This window comes from Siphateles boraxobius, unplaced genomic scaffold (assembly GCF_051911475.1).
Source record: "Siphateles boraxobius isolate OS27281-9 unplaced genomic scaffold, OSU_SipBor_1 77, whole genome shotgun sequence".
NCBI classification, from domain to species: domain Eukaryota; kingdom Metazoa; phylum Chordata; class Actinopteri; order Cypriniformes; family Leuciscidae; genus Siphateles; species Siphateles boraxobius.
Genome location: NW_027509205.1, coordinates 13419557 through 13442405, shown reverse-complemented (window position 1 = coordinate 13442405; position 22849 = coordinate 13419557). Strand labels below are relative to the sequence as shown.

The 22849-nt window shown below is 36.7% G+C and overlaps 3 protein-coding genes across 6 annotated transcripts in view; 2 read left to right on the top strand and 1 right to left on the bottom strand.

The window, feature by feature from the left end:
- The window catches only part of phip (PHIP subunit of CUL4-Ring ligase complex), a 52064-nt gene extending 46900 nt beyond the window's left edge, over positions 1-5164 (top strand). For all 3 annotated transcript variants that reach the window (XM_077217925.1, XM_077217924.1, XM_077217926.1), the window contains exon 39: positions 1569-5164. In XM_077217925.1, the coding sequence (XP_077074040.1) occupies positions 1569-2245 (677 nt within the window). In that variant the 3' untranslated portion in view covers positions 2246-5164. The remainder of the gene's footprint in view (positions 1-1568) is intronic.
- Positions 5165-6101: 937 nt separating this feature from the next.
- LOC143725993 (uncharacterized) lies at positions 6102-16669 on the top strand. Of its 2 annotated transcripts, XM_077218948.1 has the most exons (8): positions 6190-6316; positions 6464-6590; positions 7357-7446; positions 7535-7629; positions 7744-7907; positions 7987-8103; positions 8237-8336; positions 16581-16669. In XM_077218948.1, the coding sequence occupies exons 2-7, from the start codon at positions 6466-6468 to the stop codon at positions 8330-8332; spliced, it is 687 nt and encodes a 228-aa protein (XP_077075063.1). In that variant the 5' UTR covers positions 6190-6316; positions 6464-6465; the 3' UTR covers positions 8333-8336; positions 16581-16669. The 2 variants fall into 2 exon arrangements, with proteins under 2 accessions (XP_077075062.1, XP_077075063.1); XM_077218947.1 differs by lacking the exon at positions 16581-16669 and having other exon boundaries at positions 6102-6316; positions 8237-8891.
- Positions 10299-11892, bottom strand: irak1bp1 (interleukin-1 receptor-associated kinase 1 binding protein 1). Its single transcript, XM_077218959.1, has 4 exons — positions 11570-11892; positions 11420-11485; positions 11216-11346; positions 10299-11113 (listed from the first exon to the last, which is right to left on the bottom strand). Exons 1-4 carry the CDS (start codon positions 11861-11863, stop codon positions 10855-10857), a joined length of 750 nt encoding a protein of 249 aa, XP_077075074.1. The 5' UTR covers positions 11864-11892; the 3' UTR covers positions 10299-10854.
- Positions 16670-22849: the final 6180 nt, after the last annotated feature.

Genomic DNA, 22849 nt, shown 5'->3' with positions numbered 1-22849 from the left:
TCCTGCACAGTACCAGTGTCTCTAATATGTTTAGGCAAACTATTCCAAAGTTTAGGCGCTGCTACAGCAAAGGCGCAATTTCCTTTTTGATTAATGTGTCCTGGGTATTTTGAGTAGCTTCTGAGTCGCGGATCTCAAACTTCGTCCAGTCGGACTCAATTAAAGATCTGACAGAGGCCGGTGCGAGTCCATGCAGGGATTTGTACACCAATAACAGAAGTTTAAAATCAATCCTATAATAAACCAGAAGCCAGTGCAAGGAGATCAGGGTAGGAGTAATGTATTCACGTTTTTATATCCCCCTTAAAAGTCTAGCAGCTGAATTTTGAACTTTTTGTAAACAAGAAATAGATGACTGACTAATTCCCGTATATAACGCATTACCATAGACAAGTCTGTATGTTATCAAAGCGTGGATCGCGGTTTCAAGGCCTTTAAATGTCAAGCATGATTTCATCTTTGCTAGATTGCGTAAGTGAAAGAAACTTGACTTTACATTAGAGTTTATCTGTTTGTCCACTTTTAAAGAGCTGTCAATATTTACACCCAGATTTCGAGGTTTAAGTTGTAGATTAAGATTACGTTGTAGTAGGAGATTTCGTCTCTTAGCCCTCCTTTTTGCTCTTTCAATCGCAAAACTATGTCTACGTTCCACCTTCGTTATCACCAAACCCACGACACACAACAAAAACACAGTTCTGATCACGGAGTCCTCCGTTCTCCAGTTGTTGAATGCTGTGCTGTCGGCCAGCTTTTGTCACTTCAGAGTTCCTACTGATGATACGAATGCAACCAGAAAAATGGCCCTACTAGGGAAACATTTAGTTTACGGGGAACCACCCTGGTGGCTAGTTCCAGTAAATAAGTTCTTAAAACTACCTGATATACCTGAAATACCTTTTTTTAATTCTGCACTTATTTTTATTTTTTTTTTAAATTATGAATGAATGAATGCATTTAAACCTTTTTTTCTTTCATTTTCTGCAATGATTTGGGAAAACATTGGTTGTTTTTGCTGTGTATTTCATTTTTTCTGAAATTATTTTATGTTATTACACACAAACACACACACATATATATATATATATATATATATATATATATATATATAACATCTGTGGATTTATACATGGTAAAATGTGTTACACTGAACTGAGAATACTTTAGCTGATTTAAACTTTTTTTCTGAAATCATTTTTTAATATATACACACACATATTATATTTTTTTTATTTCCTGCACTGATGTCAAATCTATGGAATTTTGCAGATTTAAATTTGATAAAATGTGTTAAGATCACACCGCCACCGACGAGAGCGGCGTAATTCGCACATTAGAGACATAAGACTCCAAGACGTGCCGCCCTCGCCGTAGCTCGTAGCTCTTTAATTATAGCTAAAAGTATAATAAAATTAGTCAAAAGTTATTTAACAAATGAACATCACAGCCATGTGAAGTCATTGGAAATCTTTGGATCTTATGGGTCATGGGATTGATTCCCAGGGTGCATATATTAAATTAATATATGTAAATGTGTGATATGTACTTATATCCTTCTTCTCTCTTAGGTCCAGTGCATCACAACTCTCCGCCTAAGGACAGTTTGCATTTGAATGGTCATAGTCAAGTGACTGTGGGAGTGGTACGAAGAGGTCGGGGCAGACCCAGATCAGACGCACAAATACAGACGCCAGTAGTGGTACCGCCACCCCCATTGCCCCAGGCCTCTGGGAAAAAGAGAGGGAGGAAAAGCAAGAAAGACCTGGAGTCCCTTAGAAGAGACTCCGACCAAGAGGAGGAGCTTCTTCTGTCTACTGGTGATGAGGGCGGGGCTTCTTCTACAGCCCAGGACAGTAGTCATTCAGATTCAGGGGCAGTGACTCCAGAGAGTCCGAAACGACGAGGCAGACCACGAATCACCAGATCGACAGATACTCCACCTCCTTCAAGCCCCAAAACCCTCAGAAGGAGCAGTCGGCGTGGCACAGAAGAGACCACGCCCCCTACATCAGGCCCCACCCTGAGGGAGGAGCCTGACATTTATATGGGAGAGGATGGGGGCTCGAAAGGTCAGATGAGAACGCGTAACCAGGGCCGAAGGACAGCTTTCTATAACGAAGAAGACTCTGAGGAAGAGCAAAGACAGCTTTTGTTTGAGGATGCCTCCATTACTTTCGGCACATCAAGCAAGGGGAGAGTCCGCAAGCTCACCGAGAAGGCCAAAGCCAACCTTATTGGCTGGTAACAATGCCAACTTTGCATGTCCTATGAGACATAACCCCTTATCCTCACCCCACTGGGGAGGGGGAACCATTCCTGCTGCTATCAGACTGTCATGATTATCTGAATCTTTCATTCTCTAAATTGATTATTACGTTTTGAATCTTTGACTCTTTTGGTGACTTAAAGAGTCACATCCCCTTGACATCCCCCAACTTTAACATTTTCTTCCACAGAAAAATCACAAATGCAGTTAAATACTGATTTTCATATGCACTATATTTGAATGCCAGTGAAGAAAGGTACTTTCACAGTCTTATGAATCCAAATACCTGATTTCATCTCTCAAGAAAGCACTTATGTGAGGGTTGTTGTTGTGTGTGTGTGTGTGTGTGTGTGTGTGTGTGTGTGTGTGTGTGTGTGTGTGTGTGTGTGTGTGTGTGTGTGTGTGTGTGTGTGTGTGTGTGTGTGTGTGTGTGTGTGTGTGTGTGTGTGTGTGTGTGTGTGTGTGTGTGAGAAGAGTGAGAGTGTGATTTAACTTGAGCTTTTACTCTGTCTTGTTTCTTTAAACTGTTAATTTTATGCATTGTTTTTACACAGTTGTTGCTAAGGGCAACAAATCAAACACTTGTTCAAAAAAATCTATTTTTAACAGATCATTGTGTAAGTGGCTGTAAAGCTGTAGTGGAGTGCAGGGAAGGACCTCATAAATTTCCCGTGTTGTCTTTTTAACGTCTTTCTCTGCAAGTCAAGATCAGTGGCAGTGGTAATTCACGCATGTTTTTATATAATTAGCAATACCTTGTGCCTTTTCATACTTTCAATACATTATGGCTCCTTTGTACTCCCCAATTTGTGTGTGTGTGTGTGTGTGTGAGTGTTTGATGCTTTGGCGTATTGATTTATTCAGTACAAACGTGTGTTATTGATCTGTTGTTGGGATAGAGATTAGTGAGCAGCACATCTCCACATGACCACTGTGTGTGTGTGTGTGTGTGTGTGTCAGTGTCAGTGACATAGATAGTGACATCACTCCTTGCCTGTTTTATCGGCTCCCAGAATGCACTGTGATTCCTAACTAGAACCAAGACTTATAAATACAGTGACCACAAAAAGTGTTTAAGCACTTAAGCCACAGTTTTAAAAGGTCTGAATGTCATTGCATTAGAGAATGAAATATCAAATCAGGGGGCATCTGCAAACAAATGATGGTAGAGCTTTTCAGAACTAACTTCAGTTTTCTTAGCAATCTTTGAAACTATGGCTAACAATGTATTATGCAAATTTGTAATGATTAATTATATTAATGATGAATAATTCTGAATTAATTATGAATTTTTAAAACATTTAAAAAATAAATGCAAACATTTTCAGTTTAACTAATTTTAATATGATAGTGTCTTAAACAAGCAACACCTTCATTTGGAGGCTTTTCTCAACAAATAATATACAATACTGTTCTAAAGTCCATGTGTTTAAAAGAAGTCATTTATGCTCACCAAGGCTGCATTTACTCGAAGAATACAGTGCACAGTTATTTGTGACTACTTTGATTAATTCATTAGAAAATCATGTGATTAAATTAATTTGAATAAAATTACACTTCTTCTTTAATCCAAACGACAGCCCTAATTTGTGGAGATTTTTTAGTGGATATTCCCCTCAAGGTCACTCTAAAGGTGCTTTAGCAGATTATTTACCAATCATTTTAGCGCAGTCATTATTTACCAACATGTTAAACAACCAGAAAGTGTCCACATATTTTGCTTAAACATTTGCTTTCTTTAAAATAGATGACACTTAGTTTGACAATTTGATATTTAATGCAATGACATTAATCCATTTTTAGATGTTTCTCAAGTGTCCTAATACTTTTGTCGGCACACTTACAAACCACTATTGACAGAGTTATTAATATGTGTGTAGCGACGTCCATTGCCTCACCTTTTCAACACTCTACCTGTAGTTTAATCTATCCCGGAGAGCAGGCCTCTGTTTCTGTATTAGGTAAACTCATTGAATTACTGGGGAACTGCTCATTTCATTAGCATTTGTTTTTGCCTGATCACATTGAAACACTGTGTTTGATATTTCCCATTCTGATGCATCGACTCAGTTGATACCACAGGGCAGCGAATCACACAAGAGGCAGTGTGCATGTCATATTCTGTGTTTTTGAATGTGCCTTGACTTTTTGTGTGTATGAACGTACATGTCTGTGTGATGTACAACTGAACAATTAAGGTAGTGTATCCCACCTTAATGTCCGGACTCACATATGCAGCGTAGTGTCCTTTATAAGGGAGGCGTTCAGTCTGGTTGTTGCCATGTGATTTTGTAGGTTCTTGCATACTCTCAGCAGTTGTGGTCTGGGTCATCCATTACGACAGAGCTAATCCAGCCCATAGCTTTAAAACTGGTTTGATGAACCAAAGCCTTTGAATGTGTTTAGTTGTGGAAGTTTATGTATGAGAATGTTTGGTTAAGTGGCTGTTTTATATGCAGTTGACATATGTCTGAGTCCATTTCTGTATTTGTGTTAATGTACAAGCCCCATGTTTTATTGAGCTGGTGTTTATAATCTGTTGCTACATGAAAACTGTATTATATCTGACTCACGACCCCTCTATTACTACCACCATACTGCACAGGAAGTGACATCGGTGACTGGTTTTAGAGGGGAGATCAAAGATGGATGCATGTTAGTATATTCTCTGGTCTTTTAAATCTGAAGGTACAGTCATGTTTGTGGGGTCAGGGTCTTTTTTTCCCCTCTCCGGTCTTATATCCTCAGACTGAGAGGTCTTTCTATGTTAGTTTGTATACTTTTATATAAAGGAAAAAGTGTAAATAAAGACGTTAAATAGAATGTATGTGTAGGGTGTACTGCTGTCACATTAGTTCATACTGATATTTTAAGGAAATAAACATTTGTTTCCACAAACTCTCTTGCTCTTTCATTCTTTCACATGTTGTTTGGCTTTAATCTGGTCATGGGAAACCTGGAAGTACCAGGCAAAATTTATAATTGTGATTTCCAGGCCTGAGAAAGCCATAGATATTAATAAAATCTTTAAAAAACTAAAAAAACTAAATAAAAAAAACCGTGGAATTTCTGTTGTGAATTTAGAACTTGGCCCTACAATGTTTCTTCAGCTATATAGGCTGTATTGTGTGGAGTGAAATATAATATATTAATAGAACTGGTGCCTTACATTTATCTGATTGATATTATATAACCATTCCTAAATTATGAGAACTAAAAATAAACAAAATTTAAATCATTGAATGGTTGATGATAAACCATTTCATGGAGATCCGCGCCCTCTATCGTGAATTATTTGGAACTGCGCGTGAAATAAACCACTAATTTTTCACTGCTAGGAAAATGTATGAGGCCAATGATACAATGTATATTTAAAAGTATATTTTAAGATAAAACTGGTATAAATATGAAATATCATTTAAAAAAATTTATTTAAAAAAACAGGCTGTCTTAATTTTTTTTTTAAGAATGCATTGATATACATATGAATATTTCTGTTTTTTTATATTAAGTACATTAATATTAAATACATTTATATCAAATCTTAAGAAAAACTTAACTGCTAAATAAACTTAAAATAACACATTTCTCAGAACTATGACTACAAAATAAATTTGACCAAATTACCTAGGGCTATGCTACAAACCAGACTTGTGAATGTGAATGTCTACTACAAACGGTGTTTACAGTTTTGAAAAATGTGCGTTATGATTCAGGATATTTGGCTTACAAAAGCAAACATGCGCGCGAGGCGTTCTTTCCTGACGTGGCGGCGCGAGACTTGTACACACACCTCCTCTCGTGGGCAACCGCTATTGGACGCGCACTGTCTGATAGTACTAATGTTCAACTTTGAGGCGCAGGTGTCAAACCGAAACTGCCGGCATGTAAATTTAATATTCAGTTTTCAAGACAGTGCTTACACAACGCATAACAAGGAAAGAGTTTCGGCGAGCTCTTCCTCTTATCAAGTTAAAAATACAAATAGTATCTTATCTCTGACAATAGTGAGTTGAATTCAGTGCTTATTCACTGAAGTTCTTGCATAAGGTAAGGTACTTTTAACTGGTCAATGTTTTGAAGCCTATTGGAAAATAAATTTAGTGTACACATACAGGCCTATTTTATACTTTTAAAACTACAACAGTCACAAACTGTGCTCATGTAGTGATGTGAAATCTCTGTCATATTGTACAGCGATGCCTCAAATCACGTCAGGTGTGATCTTGCAGCTGACGCTGCTGCTGTCAGCTTTACCTGCGCAGTATCTCATCTCCAGGTGGACGAGCGGAAGCGCGGCACAACGACACATCGCCACGCAGAGGTAAACACGCATCACGCAAACACTAAGTGACAGTACGTTTGAGAAATATATGTGTGTGTGTTTAAATGAATAGCCTACTTTTATTCAGCAACGATGCAAAAAATCTGACCAAAAAGTAATAGTAAAGACTTTTACAAAAAACGTTATATTCTATAAGAACTAATAATAAGAAATGTTTCTTGAGAACCGAATCAGCATATTATAGGATGATTTCTGAAGGATCATGTGACACTGAATAGTAACTGAGTGATGATGCTGAAAATTCAGCTTTACCATCACAGAAATAAATTAGATTTTAAAATAGAAAACAGTTATTTTAAATTGCAATAATATTTCATTTGTACTGTTTTTAATAGGCTATTTTATGTCGAAAACATTTAAACATCTTACCAACCCCAAACTTTTAAACGTTAGAGTAGCCTACAATCATGTAGATTTTAACCTAAAATCTTAATTAAAATATATATATATATATATATATTATGGACATGGTCAACTGCCAGGTGACAGATACAGACACATGACAGGTGGTTACCAATTATTTTAAGTTTTTGACTATTTTTAAATCAACTTTTAGCTTCTTTTCCAGTTTACTTAAATGGTCATGCAGAGTGACAAATTAATTTTAACTACAAAAGAAGAGAAATTTGAAGAGAAATTCTTACAAATTAATATTTGTCTACAAAAGAAATTTCAAGCATTAAAGCTTAAGCTTTTAGATCTACTGTCACTCTTTGAAATATTCCTTTCCATATCCCATATTCAGCATCCTTGACACATGGGACTCTATGAGAGGATCTTACTTGAACTCGACTGCTTGGGTCGACTGGCTAAATACCTGGATTCCTAAACTACCGTAAATTTACGCAATTTCTTTCTTTTCTTTTTTTAAAGTCATTCTTAATCACTCAAATGCTGAGGTGGGATGTTGTGTCACTTTACAGGTCCTTCGGAGAAGAGGAGGAACAGTACCCAACTCTGGAAGAAGCGCTCGCAATCGATCTGTTGATGCATGATAATGAGCAAGGGTACTTTGGAGGTAGGCCTACATGTCATTTCTATGAATAATCTCACAGCAGTCATTTAATCTGGTATTTAAAGCTTGTTTGATAGAAAAATAGAAGTAACAGAACATGTGTTTATATGTCATCAGTCTCAAGGGAGGTGCGAAGCCCCAGGCCTGCATACGTGCTGCACCGTGTGGGTCAAGTTATCTTGGAGACACAGAATAAAATGGTTGGGGTGATAGTGGGCTGGGATGCAGGACTCCGAGCCCCGCCAGAGTGGATCAAGAGAAAGAAATTCTCAGACTCAGAGGTTTGTAAAACAACAATGTCATAACCTGAAACCACAGAAATATAACAGTAGTCCGTTAAAAATGTGTATTTGTGTGTAGCTGGAGAGAGCCAAGGACACTCCTCATTACAGAATTCTGTTCAGTGGTCCTGATTCCTCATCACTAATGATCGGATACATTCCCCAGAATAACTTGAAGCTCTTTCAAGGCTTTGAGGTGCAGAGAAATCCTTTACGTTTTTCCTCCCTATTTTTAACTCTTGTGTTCACCTTGTCTTCTAGGTTGTTTAGGTTATTGGACTTAATTGGTCTTAATCTTAATCAGTGTTTGTGTCTGTCTTTTGCCACAGCCGGACATTCCTACTCTAGAGCACTATTTTTCCCAATTCGATGGGGAAAAGTTTGTTATGGAGGAATGGTTGCAAGAAATCTACCCTCACGACTGAAGAGGTAAAAAACCAAGATGTTGTAAAAACACTTGGAATCACAGACATGATGCCTGCTACTCTTCACTGACAGTATTGATTCTTCTTTTAAAGCAATGAAAAAAAGGAGGCAAGTAAATTTGAGAGATAGTATATCTTGTTTACATACCCCATATGCATTTACACTGAGCAATTGTAGTTATTAAACTGAAGAGCTAAAAAAAACCTAAATGCAATTTTATTGTCGCTTTTATATTTTTTAAAATATAAAGGTCTTAAAAGATTTTGCAAGGGATATGTAAAGTTATGAGCAGAACTATTTTTGATGTCAGCGAAATGATAGACTATTAAATGTTTTTATAATATGCCATTGGATCAAAATGCATGCATGTTGATCTGAGTCAAATGGGTTCCAGGATATGAATGAATTTAGATGTCAATATGATATAGCTTATTTATTTAGATGAACAAAAAATAAGGATTTGTTGTGTAAAACAGTATTGAAAATGTAATAAACAGTGTTCAAAGTAAAGCCATAAATACAACCCTTATATATTATTAAAGTTTAATTTATTTAAAATATGCCTCCTCGAAATGTTGTCCTTTTATGTTGTCTGTCAGTCTATGTGTAGGCCTAATTCCCATAATACTTTGGGAGCCACCGAGTAGAGTGTGTTTAGACAGTGCTCCTCTAAAACACAATAATAATAATAATACATCGAGATATTTTCTAACTAAAGCAAATGATAAGGTAAAGGAGACGCAGGAAGATCCGGCGATCGTCACGTGCTCGGCAGGTGCAGGTATGTGGCGTCTTTTTTCTTCAAGTAAGATGTTTTTGGAGTGATGGATCAGAAATAGCAGTCTTAAGAGTAGTGTTGTTCTCAAACGCTTGTTAAAATGTTCATTAAAGGGACTATGTGTAGTTTTTTAGGTATTTTATTATCTAAAATCAATATTTTTATTCATAAATATGTCCTCAATGGTGTATAAATACCTCTGCCAATTATCTGACTTATCCTCGTAAACGAAGAATTTATTATCTTATGTGATGGGTAGGTCCACGGAGGCTTCCATGTCGTTCCGCCATCTTGAAAAACTATAATAGCAGAGAGGGTCAAAAAGTACTAGGCCAAGGCGTTTCCACAACGCATTTTCGTTCAGAGCCAGCGTCACGTAAATGACAGCTGCAGAAACGGAGGAGAAGAGCAGTGAGATGCGCTTGTCACTGCCCCGGCAAGTTTAAAAGGGTGCACGTTTGTTCGTTGTGTCAAGTTGCAGTTTGTTTGAAATAACAAAGCTGTTCACCCGAAGGAAAACTCGTCGAAGTGCTATTAGAAGACATCCTGTCATAGCTTTTTGGTACATAACAGCTACCGTAGATGCAACACGCATTTGAAAAAGCGAGGCGCTGGAGAGCACAATTAGTTTGAATGCAAAATACAATTTCACCGCTAGATGGGAGAAATTCCTACACAATGTCCCTTTAAGAGCAGGTGGTTGTCAATATCTCACTGTTTGTCGCCCAAGCAAAGGTTTGTGATTATGACGCCCTAAATCAATGTGGTTTAATACATATTTTTGCGTTTTTATGAAACGTCCAACAAGTATACAAGCTGTGCACAATTTAGGCTTAACGAATTCACCAACTGGGTTTATTATTCAGTCAATCTGATCTATTACCAGGGCAGATCACAGGTGGTAAACACTTTCCTTCATATTTCTTTCTGTGTTGAGTTTGCTTGTTCTCCCTGAGTCTGTGTTGGTTTTCACCTGGTGCTCTGGTTTTCCCCACAATCCAAAAACATGCAGCATAGGTGAATTGGAGACGCTAAATTGTCCGTAGGTGTGAATGTGTGTGAGTCCCGAGTCTACTTAGCCCGAAAAATCATTGCCAAGAAAATTCATGGTCAGCCTCATTGTATGAAAAGATATGGCCATAGAATCACCAAGAGAATATGAAGAGAGTTAACTTCAAGCATCACAGAAGAGTAGGCTACCATATTCTGATTAATGAAAGAAGTCTGACCGGTCTTGGTTATATAGTTATAATTACATAGTGTTTGGCACTATAATTAACAGAAGTCTTATAAACCTCTAATTTTTGTTTTTAGAAATATGAGAACAATTTTTAGAAACCAAACAAATATGACATCCGTTATGCGTGCAAGATGGGTACATGCATCATTATACGAGTATGTATTCCCTATTCAAACACAGGCTCATCTAACTCATTTATTAGACTCTCAGATGTCAACAGTGTTTTCTAACATGCAAATATGATTTTAGCAGTATGCTTGAGTCCTGCTCAATGAATTGTTTTGGACAAAGTCTTTAGCATTACCTTTTAAGTTGCACACAGTGCTATTCAATATACTCTGGATTGGATCATCATTAGGAAAATGTGGTATCTTTATTTTAGGCCCTTTTATGAATATTGGTGGTCCTCTATGGTACTCACTTCATAGAACTGTGTTAACAGGTTTAGTCAGCAGATACTTGTGAAAAAAAACATATGATTTTATTATTGCTAAAGAAAAACTTCAAAATGTCCTCCTGTTGCTATCCTTTGGTCGCAATTCAAAGGTCACAAACACACGTGAAGATACAGAGACTAATGTAAGCCCAGTCCTCTGATGTAGTGTTAGAGGAGAGCCAGTGACTTCATGCTGGCCGCTGGTCCACTCTCGTGATTCCTCCTCGCGTACAAGCAGCGGGCGTCCCAGAGCTTGTCCCAGAATGCCACATGCCTCGCTGGCTTTTAGTCGAGCGTTGTCCACTGCTTCCAAACATACTCGCCGTCTGCATACAAATCATTACAAACATACATATGAATTAATTTTAGATGGCAGATGGATGTTCAGGCTTACAGTGGAGCTTTACATGAAGACTGACATTGTTCACCTTAACAAATTGAGGCTTTCGGCACTGTGACTGTAGTAAGGGTCACTAACACACACGCTTTTGTCTAGTTTTTCAATCAAAACTGAGCGGGCATGCTGCATCTTCTCAAAGTCTGAAAACACAACAAGCACCTGCAGAGACAAAATAGATAAATAAAGAGCAAACATATAACATGACAAGATAGGCCACCTCTATCAATCTTACCTCGGCTTGCATGTGGAAGAGCTCCTCCTCTCTTTGTAATTGTTTGGCCACAGTGATGTTTTCTTCCTGTTTGAAAAGAAGATACTGGAATTGCTTGTTCTTTATTTTTTTATTTTTTTTAGAAATACGCAAATTTTAATCAATTAGTACCTTAACGTCATGCTGCCTCGCAGTCTGTATTACGTATTCCAGTCTTCGCGAAACACTGTTAGTAACGTCATTAACATTTTCTTTACTGTTTTTGACGCTGATGGAAACAGTCGCGCGGTCCGGAGGAAACGGTATCTCCGCACAGCCAGTCACCTGAACCACTCTTATGTTACTTTGAATGTGTAAAGGTGTTTGCTTGCGTCCCTGATAGAACACCGATTCGTTTTCGTCTCGGTAAACATCACCAGCTGTCGCTGAAACAGCAGCAAAGACACGAGACGGGCTGTGCGCCATATTTGTTGGTAAACCAACGTGGCGCTATGGCAACTTGTACAGTGCATTTCGGGAAATGTTGTTGTAGTCGCTTTTTATACGTCACAACAACAGCAATATCTGAAGAACTTTTGTGTTGGCGCAAATTTACTTCAATATGTATATTTCCAAATAGTTAGAATCGTTCGAATTGTTTTAAAAGGTGGCCCATTTTACTCTTATAGATTTTGAAATAATGTTATTTCTTGAGAACTGACCAGCAGAGGGCAGCACAGATCAACAAACTGGCTTGACTCGTTTGACAGTAGATTTCAGTAATTTTGTTACATAAAACATTTAGAAATTAGAAAAATGTCAAAGCGCTATATTATTTGAAATTTAAGTTTCAATTGATTTGAAGTATGTATGATTTAGATGTTTAAATAGTAAACGGTCAGAATGTGGTGATATCACCATATAGGAAAATGTATGCATAATAATAATGTCAAATTATTATAATAATTTGTTGTCGTTGGTGGTGTTTATTATTATTACCATTATTAAACTATAAAAAGTCAATATATTTTTATCTAGACTGACCTGGTTAGTGTTAGAAATATTTTAAACAATTTTTAGTAGTCATTTTAGTAATAAAAATATTTAAAGTATATTTAGTAGCAGTGACATCAGTGCATCTCTTAACAGGTATTCATTTCATCATCATTTTTATGATTCTTTTTCAGAAACAAGTATATCATAACCGTTCAGACTTTTTTTTTCTTTTCTTTTTTTTAAAATAAAAGTTATTTTAATGTGAGTTTAATACATGCATGTTTGTGTGTGTAAATATATTTTTAATAGTTTTTTTGATACTGAACATATGGACATTGTTGGCTGTTTTTTTTTAAAGATTTGAAATTACTTACAAATGTTGATTTTTAATAGCTACAATATTTATTTACTGATTTATTCACTGAAAAAAATTTGGAGTAGGATTTACTTGAAAAAAGCTAGGCAACTTTTTCCACTCAGAAAATGCTAGTAAATTTACAAAGATTTGCCAAGTAAAAACCTAAACATATTTATCAGTAGCTTTAATTAGAAATCTTTAAGTTAAAATTACTTAGACTAGGGAATTAAGTAAACTTTACTTAACCTAGTTAAGTGAAAGTAACAAAGAAAATAAGTAACTTGTTTTTTTTTCTTGAAAATTTTAACTTGGCTAGTAAAAGGTTGATTAATATCAATTTAGTTTAAATTTCCTTTGCATTACATTTCACTCAGACAATTTTATTGAATTATACCAGTTATTCATAATATGTGTTTTACTTAGAGTATTTAAGTAATAATATTTCATTATGTCAGATGTTAAGCATGATGTGAATGCAAAGACCTCAATACTTGGTAGACAATACACAATGACGGTAAAATTTGATGGATCGTTTTTGTGTTTGAATGTGTCATTTTGAGCAGAAAATTTACTCGAAATGTCACAAAATGGCAAGTTACTAATCCTGACAACAAAAGCAATGATAAAACAGTGTAAATACAGCTGGAAACCAGTGAAAAATGAACCTCATTAATTATGCAAGGTCCAGTGCATGATGGGAACCCCAGTATCAGAAAAGTTGAGTAATTTTTACTTAATTTTATTGAGTTGATATTTACGCTTTCATTTCCACTCGCTTGAATTAAGTACTGATATGGAATTTACTTAGTTTTTTTAAATTCTTGCCTGAACTAACTTTTTCTTGTAAAGTACATTGTTTTTTTTTTCAGTAGTATTTACCTTACAAAAAATTTTTTTTACAGTGTTTCTAAAGCAGACAGTTGACCAATGATATATTTTAATATGACATCGAGTGTGTGTGTGTGTGTGTGTGTGTATATATATATATATATATATATATATATATATATATATATATATATATATATATATATATATATATATAATTGTTATATTCAGCTTATTATTATACATATTAGAGAGAATTAAAGGCAGACTACTATTCATGAACGGCCACTGTGTTTGTTTGTATTAAACCATGAAGCCCTCTGTCTAATCCCACTCTGAAAATGCGCAGGACGTATTTGTTGATATTGTCTCGGGTTGCGCATAGTTCTATGTTGGCTTTTTGAAATTGTTTATCTGATGATGTGTCTTTGCCAAGATATATGCAATGGCTTCTTTTATTTGCTTAGCCATGTAGGCTTTGACTCTGGAACGCAGCCATTCTGTTGAAGGAAGGAATATTTAATGTTCAAGCTGCGATCGTGGGTTGCAGGCGTGGGGTTTGGAGACACTGAGCTCTTCAAACGGACTGATAAGCGATCCGATAAGTTGCGTACGGAAGCACAGCAGTCAAGCTGTGGAAATAAGGCCAATTCCCAGGAAATGAAAAATAACATAAACTCTTTATCTCTCTCTCTGTGGCCTACGTGGAGTTAAATGAAATGATCTCAGTGTCTGTCATTGTGAATATTTTCCATTTAACGAATTTAATATTTAAATTTGCTTTTATGGCATTGCATTCGTTTTGCTGTTATATTTGATACACTGGTTTCTATTTCCGTCCTTTATAATACAACTGAGCCACATCAGTTCACCAACAAATGGTTTCAGTCATTTAATTTTCATCAGAGATCACCTGCATAGTCCACCTGTCTGTGATGTCATGTGACACCTATGTCCACCTGACCTCTCTCTCATTGATTGGCAGTGGTGGGTCTCGCTTGCTGTGAACCCTGGGAAAATGCGTTTTGATGCTTGTCTTTCGTGTTCCTGGACATGATTAGAGACTTCAGCAGGGGAGAGGGGGTGCTGAGTCTGCCTGAGGGAATGAATGTATATATATTTGTGTGTCTTTTCCCATGTGTTAGCCCTGTGGCGCTCCAGTTTAACTCGGATATGTCAGTGAAATTGGGAGGCTTTAAAATCCTACTTGTTTGGACAGTTTCAAATTAAGCTGAAGAATTTTAACTGAATTTGCAAGATGCAGTTTCTGGTATTTACGTAGGTCTACATATGTTTTACTCAGATGTGCTAAGTTAGAGCTATAAAAATGTATCAAATGAGTTCTGCTCATAAACTATTTTTTTCTCTGTGGCCCGTAAATACATAATAGCTCAAATAAACAAACTTACACACTGTTCAGTGGAGCATGTTATTTGGTCAAACTTTATATACATCTCAATTTTCACTCAATTATTGCCCCATTTTTTGTTTACATTTTCAGAAATGTGAATGACAGTCTTCATATACATTATAACCTTGCAATATACATATTACCTCAAGATATCAAATTCAGATCAAAGTCCAAGGGTACATGTTGAAGTTATTAAAATATTGTTGGTTTATGCACCTCATTATCCATAACTTTTGCAAAACGGAAGTAAGCTATTGTTTCTTTGAATGTGCAAGACATCCAATTCATTAACCGCTATATAACTAGAAGAAAAACAAAGCGCAGTAAACCGTAAATATTTTTGTGCTACAAACCAGTGTGTTTGATGGTTATGATAATACATTCAAATAATATGATAACAAACACCAGTTTGCAATTTAAAGCATGCATAACGGATTGTTTATGTACAGCTAAAATAACTAGAAGCGAATGACAATGGAAGACTCGCACATTCAAGTTACAAATGGCTGCGCTGCTTTTCTGCTTCACCATTTCAAATAAATAATATTTAACATACAGCTTTTCACCCTTAAACAGGCTTGTTGACTTCTCATACATTATAACCCAGCTTGTGTGACCTAATCCACTTATTTTATGTTATTGTAGACATAAATATCGATTTTAAATAATGCACTTTTGCATATCAGTATGTGAACTGAAAGAAACAAGCATCTTTTCCAGTATCATGTCAATCATGTCAAACTGTCAATCATGATAAATACAATTGTTTTCCCAGTTCTGCCTCATTAGAACTGGTTTGTGAAGGCCTCACCTTTGGTTCTGACCCACAGGGCTTCTCTATCGAGGGCCACTGCTGAGCCACATCTGGGCGGATCGCTGATGCGAAATTATGTGCCGTTGGGACTTTTGACTATTGAGTATTCAAGTGGTTTAAGATCTTTGAAATCTCTTTTAGTAAGCTCTCAGCTTTCTGTCCCTCGTACATTTAGTCCTCCCTTGTGCTTTCTCCGCCTCTGTCGCCCTCGTTTTCTCAGTCTTTCTTTCAATCTCTTTCTGTTATGCAGAAATGTGTATTTTAAAGGCTGCTTGGATTTCAGAGCTCTATTAAAAGTTCAAGGCTGCAGTTTACTGCTGTAACAAGAGCTACTTCTGATCCAAACACTCGGCTAATGAGAGAGAGCCAGCTGCACCCCCCACCTCCCTCCCTGTGGCCTGTGGCACCCATATATGAATGTGTTTTGATGCAGTATTGTGTGGATAAAGGAACCGTTTTATAGATCGTAATCATTTTTTTCTTTCACTTGATGATCCGTCAGTCTTTAAATAGTTATTTCACCACGTCCCCCATCTGACTCGGTCTCCTCTGTTCTGCTGATAGACCGAAGTTGTAAATCCTTTTGATAATTGAAAATCTGTGCAGGACTCCCTCTTTCTTTTTGATACATTTCAACCATAGAAAGAGTCCTGTGTGTGTTGGGGTAGGAGATTCATTAATAGTTTAAAAGTATATTATTTCAGTACCCATCTATAACAAGAGTGAATTATTGTTCTTCTGGACTCCAGAACGGCACAAACAAATAAATGTTATTTTACTTGTGATTATTTGGCAGCGGTCTTGGAGGATGATAAGATGAGAACCGTGTGATCTGGCTGGCCACGAATCTATTGGGAAAAATTGAGCGTGACCCGCTGAGTGAGGAATGGAATTATAGAGACCGTTTTGAGATTCTCTGGCCCCCGTAACCTTATAAGACTGGTTCACCACACTAAGCTTTTTTTTGTTGCGATTATTAAATATACAAATAAAAATGTTAGAGAGGAAAATACACATGTGAGGCCAAATGGGCTAAGAGGAATGGTCTTCTGGACTTCTCTTTAGGACTGGGCCATTTTGTAATGCCATAATTTCTTTGACCAACTAAGGAGAGTTTGGTGCATTTGTTCTTTCACTCTCTAGCAAAAGATCCATTAAGAGTTGTATTTATTTATTATCCACACTTTATTCTGATTAATTGAATCCTTGATTCTGGATTGGTTGTTTGCTGGATTCTCACTGTACAAATATTTTTGTATAATCAATGACCCTGAAAACTAATTTCTGGCATTGTGCTATATTTTCATGTCTCTTGTATCACTCCATGGTCTCTTTTTTGTCACATAATGAAATAATTTCTCAAATTAAAGCAATATTTAATGTTCATGTAACCAAGTAGTAAGGAGGAGCAGTCATTATGATGAAATAACACTTGTGGGGTGTTAAAGTGTCCTAATCACCTTGTTCTTGGGTTTATTTTTTGATAATTCTTTTTGTCGGGATTGTCTCAGTCATATTTTAAAAATCTTTTTGTCGTAAAAAAAAAAGATTGTAATTTTCGTTTGTTTTCAGCATTATTTGGCAGGTTTAATTTTTTCACTTTTTGTTATTTTTATATTTATTATTATCATATTTTAATATTTTATTTTTATATGTTTTTCTAACTTGTTTGTAAATTCAAATAAACAAGAATTAATCGGGTTTTTTTGCCCATTATTTTGTTTGTTTTCTGTATTATTTGGCAGGTTTAATTTATTTATTTTTTACATTTATTTTTATTGTTAATATCATATATATTTTTTATTTACATATATATAATATATATATAATAATAATTTCATTATTTTATAAATATATATTTTTTTAATTGTGTGACTTACCATTTAAAGTAGACCTTCTATATGTATGATAACGAGTTTTAAGTGGCATTTAAAAAACAAAACAAAAAAAACAAAGTAACCCTTGCCGTTTTTCCAAACTCTATAAACATACATGTTAAATTATCATTACAAAACCTTCCAAAGTGATGCTTTTTTAAACTGCATATCCTGTCCTCGTCTCCAGCCAAAAACGCCCAGTTCTTCTCATCTCGCTCTCATTTAAACGCTTTGGGTTTAGCCTGACTGACTGAGCAATTGGCTCTACAGGGCAGCACATGCCTATTCTAAAACCCAGACCTCCGTGAGCTGCAGGAAACTGCCACAGCAGAGTCGAGCCAACACAGCACTGCTCTGGGACACCGTGAGGCTTTAGCCCAGACATCCCAAGCCAAGATGGCGCCCCTGCAGTAGAACTGAGCCTCTACTGGGGTCTCATTTAAACAGGCCTGGTATTTTGTAATGGATCGGGGTGAAACTTAGAGGATGAGTCGTGATATTTCTGCCCTCAGATTGAGGAGAGAGGAATGGGAGTGTGTGTGTTTGGGTATAGTTGTAGCAGTCTAGGAGGGAGATTAATGTGTGGAGTTATTGGTGTAATGATGGAGTCAGCTCTCTGGGCTTCAGCTTGGAACAGATGAAATTAATGAAGTACCTATTCACATCCAGGACACACAGGAGACCGAGTAGACAGGAAAATGGCCTGGTGTGTGTGCTTGAACTTTGTTGACTGGTGAGTTTGCAGTGAATGAGTGGCGTATTTTTGACTGGTGTTGGCGGAGATGTTTGAGTTGGTTTTTGGATAAAAGTGTACCTAGGAAATGCTGCTAAAATGGGGTTTCTGAATATCAATGAGAGAGCTAGTGGGAACATTTTAGTGTTTAATGATGGGACTCGCAGAGAATTTAATGATTTAGGTTCATTTTAATACTTCCAGATCCTTAATTCTTCTGTTTAATGGTTCTTTTAGTACTCTTAAAGTTGGCATGTAATGGAAATTCACCCTATATATTTTCTAAATGCATGTTATTAGTCAAAAATTCATCCTCGCATTTTTTTTTTACCTCGTAAAAAACCTTTGACCTTAATCAAATTGTCATTGTCATAACTCGATCTTCTGATGAAATGACAGACTTGCCTCTGGTGTACTACTTCAATCATTTACTCCGCTTAAACCCCGCCCCTTCATTACATTTGACTGCAATCTCACATTTAGATTTGCCTCCATTCATCAACAACTAATTGATAGAACCAAGTTCCACCCTATATTTATTCTTTTTCAATATGTACGTCACAATACGTAAGACAAAATCTTTTCACTACTTCAATTTCATTGAGGTTGCATTTCGGAAATTTTATTTAAGTTGCAATTTTATTAAGAAATGAAGAAATAATTTCTAAAATAAAATTTAAAACAATGTTTAATGAAGTAACAGTCTTTTTTGGTGAGCCAAAAAAGTGCCCTCCATTAATTGGCGTATTAAACATCAATATTAACCAAACAAAACTAAACACTGTCATATAAACAACCAGTCAATAACATCGCTGATTAGTTATGCATGTTTGATTCAGGAGTCTGACTTTTACGCTTTATGCTTTTGATTCGCTGAAAAGAACCGCCTCATAAAAACATTTGTTCACTAATCAGGACTACACTGACCATGCTTTCTGTTTTATGCTGTAGTTTGAGTATTGACGTTGTGGTGCCGCCCTATAAATAGTGCTGGAAACTCTGATTATTTTAGTGTTGTATTCCATCTGCAGAGCTGAAAAATGCATGTATGAGAACCATTAATGGAACTGAATATCATTCAAAATGGAACTGGTTCTGAATAAGTGAGGTGTGTGTGTGTGTGTGTGTGTGTGTGTGTGTGTGTGTGTGTGTGTGTGTGTGTGTGTTTGTTTTTGTGATTTGTGAGGACACAAATGTGTATAATGACATGGGTATTACACTGGTATTACAACTTGAACGTTATTTATGAGGACATTTCATGAGTCCTCATATTTCAAATGGCTTTAAAATATACAATAAAATATACAGTTTGTCCACTATAAAAACCATTACGCCTATGGAATGTCCTCACAAATCACAAAAACAAATGTGTGTGTGTGTGTGTGTGTGTGTGTGTGTGTGTGTGTGTGTGTGTGTGTGTGTGTGTGTGTGGAAAGAATATTCTCCTGTGAGTAGACCAATCAGGTGTTGACAGAAATGCATTCTCCCCCAATACACACCTAGTAGTCTACCGATCAAAATGAGTTCTCCTCCCTCTGGTCTTTGAACCCTTAAGTGTCAGCTGACCCCAACTGAAGTCGCCCCTTAAAAGAATGATTGGCAGTTAGATGCTGGGGCTGAATTAAAAGCAGTTGGGTCCAGGACAAGAAAAACACTGAATGCAATAGACTATTGAAAATGCTAATGTGATAAAAAAAAAAAGGTTATATCATCAGAGGGTTATTGTAAGTTTTAAAACAGTTTTAGAAGTGTGTAAATACAAGTATACATAGGCTACTTGCTATTAAGACATCCATTTTGAACCCAGAAAAAAAATATTTGAACCTGTTGTTTCCCAAAGGAACAGCATCTATACCAATTAAATTTTTATTTGATGCCAATCTCTCAGGTCCTCAAATGTCCTTAAAAATCAGCATGGTGGTATTCACCAAACCACACCGAGTGCAAGTGCGCGGAGCACGGGCAGCCTCGCTAAGCAGGCGTTTTAAACGGTTGAGGTGCAAATATACTGCCCATGCGCCAAGCAGGTGTCAATTTTTCCTTGGCTGACTGGCGGACTAGCAGATCAATAAAGTTAATTTAAAACATTCACACTCTGCCATCTGAAATCAACCATTTAATGACTCTCTGTTCCAGTAAAACTGCAAAAGGGCGCTTCGGATTTACAGCAACAATAAGAGTCTGAAAGGGGGAGGGGGGGGGGGGGGGTAAGGTCACCAAATGCAGTCGGAAAATGCAAGCATAAAAATACAAAAGAGAGGAAACTATGGCTCTTTGTTTTGTTTTCACCACAGACCGAGTGGTTTAAGACCTCATTATTGACAGGAAAGGAACAAAGTTGGTACAAACGCGAGTCTTTGGATCTGTGTTTTAAGAAAAAATAGACCAAATGGAGGAATAAACCATGTTATAATACTTTTTAAATGTTATAGGTGTAATTTCTGTTCCACTTGCATCATCAACCTGAATGTACACTCTTCTGCCATTGGTCAAATTAACAGGTAGTCCCATCTCCAAACTCACACCATTGGTTGAGTCAGTGATGATGTGTCAGTCTGGTTGATTTCATGTTTTATTTGTGCCAAAGAGAGCCTCAGTGTTTGCAATTTTTGGGGAAATCAGTCTATAGATGGTTAGAGTCTGTTAAGCTTGGACAGAATATTTTTTCACATTTAATCTGTAAAGGAATGTTCTAGCTTCAAAATGAGTTAAACTCAATCAACAGCATTTCTGGCACAATGTTGATTACAACAAAAACATACATTCATTCATTCATTCATTGATTCATTCATTCATAAAAAAAAAATCAAGGTTACGGTGAGCCACTTGAAGTAAATGGGGCCAATTTTAAAGGATTTAAAAGCAGAAATGTAATGCTTATAATTTTATAAAAGCATTTACATTGATTATTCTGTTAAAATTGATCATTATTTGAGCTGTAAAGATGTTGAAATACTTTTTTACAGAAAATTTAGGCATATTGGTGACGTTACAGTGAGAAGGTTAGTACTTGATTTTTTTTCACACTAAATCCATGTTTTTTGCTGTATATAGGTTACATCTTGTGGCTATACTATTATGAGTATATTAATATTTACAGATTGGTGGTGTTCATTTCCATTGTAAGTGTCACACTGTAATTAAAATGTGTGTGTTTTTTTAAAACAATGGAAGAACTGTTGGAAATAATTTTTTTGTGGTATAGGCCACAAATTATGGCAGTTGATCTTAATTTATACTGAACCCAGGATATATTTTTCAAACATTGTTGCAACACTTAATGAAGCATATGCCTCTGGTCAATTCAGACTAAAGCTTGAAACTGTGCACCTTACTGATCCCACTGCATTGACAAACTCCATGTGTTCCCTCTTTGCAAAGTGAGTGCAGAAACCCTGTGTGCTTTGTCTTAACATTTTCACTATGTGCAAATACACCTGCGGCTGGCACATTAAAGACCCCACATCTTTACAATGCTCTAATTGGACCTTTCGTTCGTAAAACACAGTGAAAATGAATTACTTACCTACACGCTCATGCCTTTGGCGTTGCTCTGGCCCTCGGTTGTTTCTAATTACTTATGCGTTACTTTGAAATGATTCGTCTCTCTTCATATTCTAGACTCCTCTGGTTATCCAGTGAACCTTCCTACATGAGTATCTGTGGCCGGAACAGATACGGTTTGCCGTGATCGCCCCCTGGAGAGGACCCTGCCTCCTGCAAACTCTCTTCCTAATACTGAAGACCACACGACATGCACCATAAACACTCGTTACACCATCCGTCATACACAAAAAACACACACGCTCTCTCGCACATATTCCCTACAGGACCTCAGGGAGACACGCATTCATCATCATCCGCAACAAGCCGGAGATAAGCCTCTGCTAATACACACTAGCCGATGACTAGCCGATGTTTATGAAGCGAAACGACAGAACTTCCCGTTTTCACCTTGACAATTAAATTAGCCGAACGAGGAATAGGAGGAGGAGGAGGGGGTGAAAGATGGATGATATCATCTGCCTCCCTCTCTCTCTCTTTTTACAGTGATGTCTTACTTTGGCTTTACATTAAGAGAAAATTCATTTAACAGCTGTGCCTGCTTTAGCGAGAACTTGGTGGAGAGGACTTTTCAGAGATAGCATTACCAGTTCTCTTTATTTTATGTGTCAGTAGAAGAAAAGCAGCATATCTTAACAAGCAAGGATGGAATCGATTAGACCTCGGGTCCGTCTCCTGCTTGCTCTCTCGCTCTCTCTCTGTTTCTTCGTGTTTCCCCCCTTTCCCACAACAATAATGTCAATTTTCACTTTCCTCTTCTGTTCTTTTAATGCAATATTCCTCATGACTCCTTGCTGACAGCACACATCCCCCTCAGACGGACGTGTGTTTTTGTTTGTCAAAGGTTTATTTGAAGAGACTTTGTGGGGCTCTCAAGTCAGTTTGAAAGTA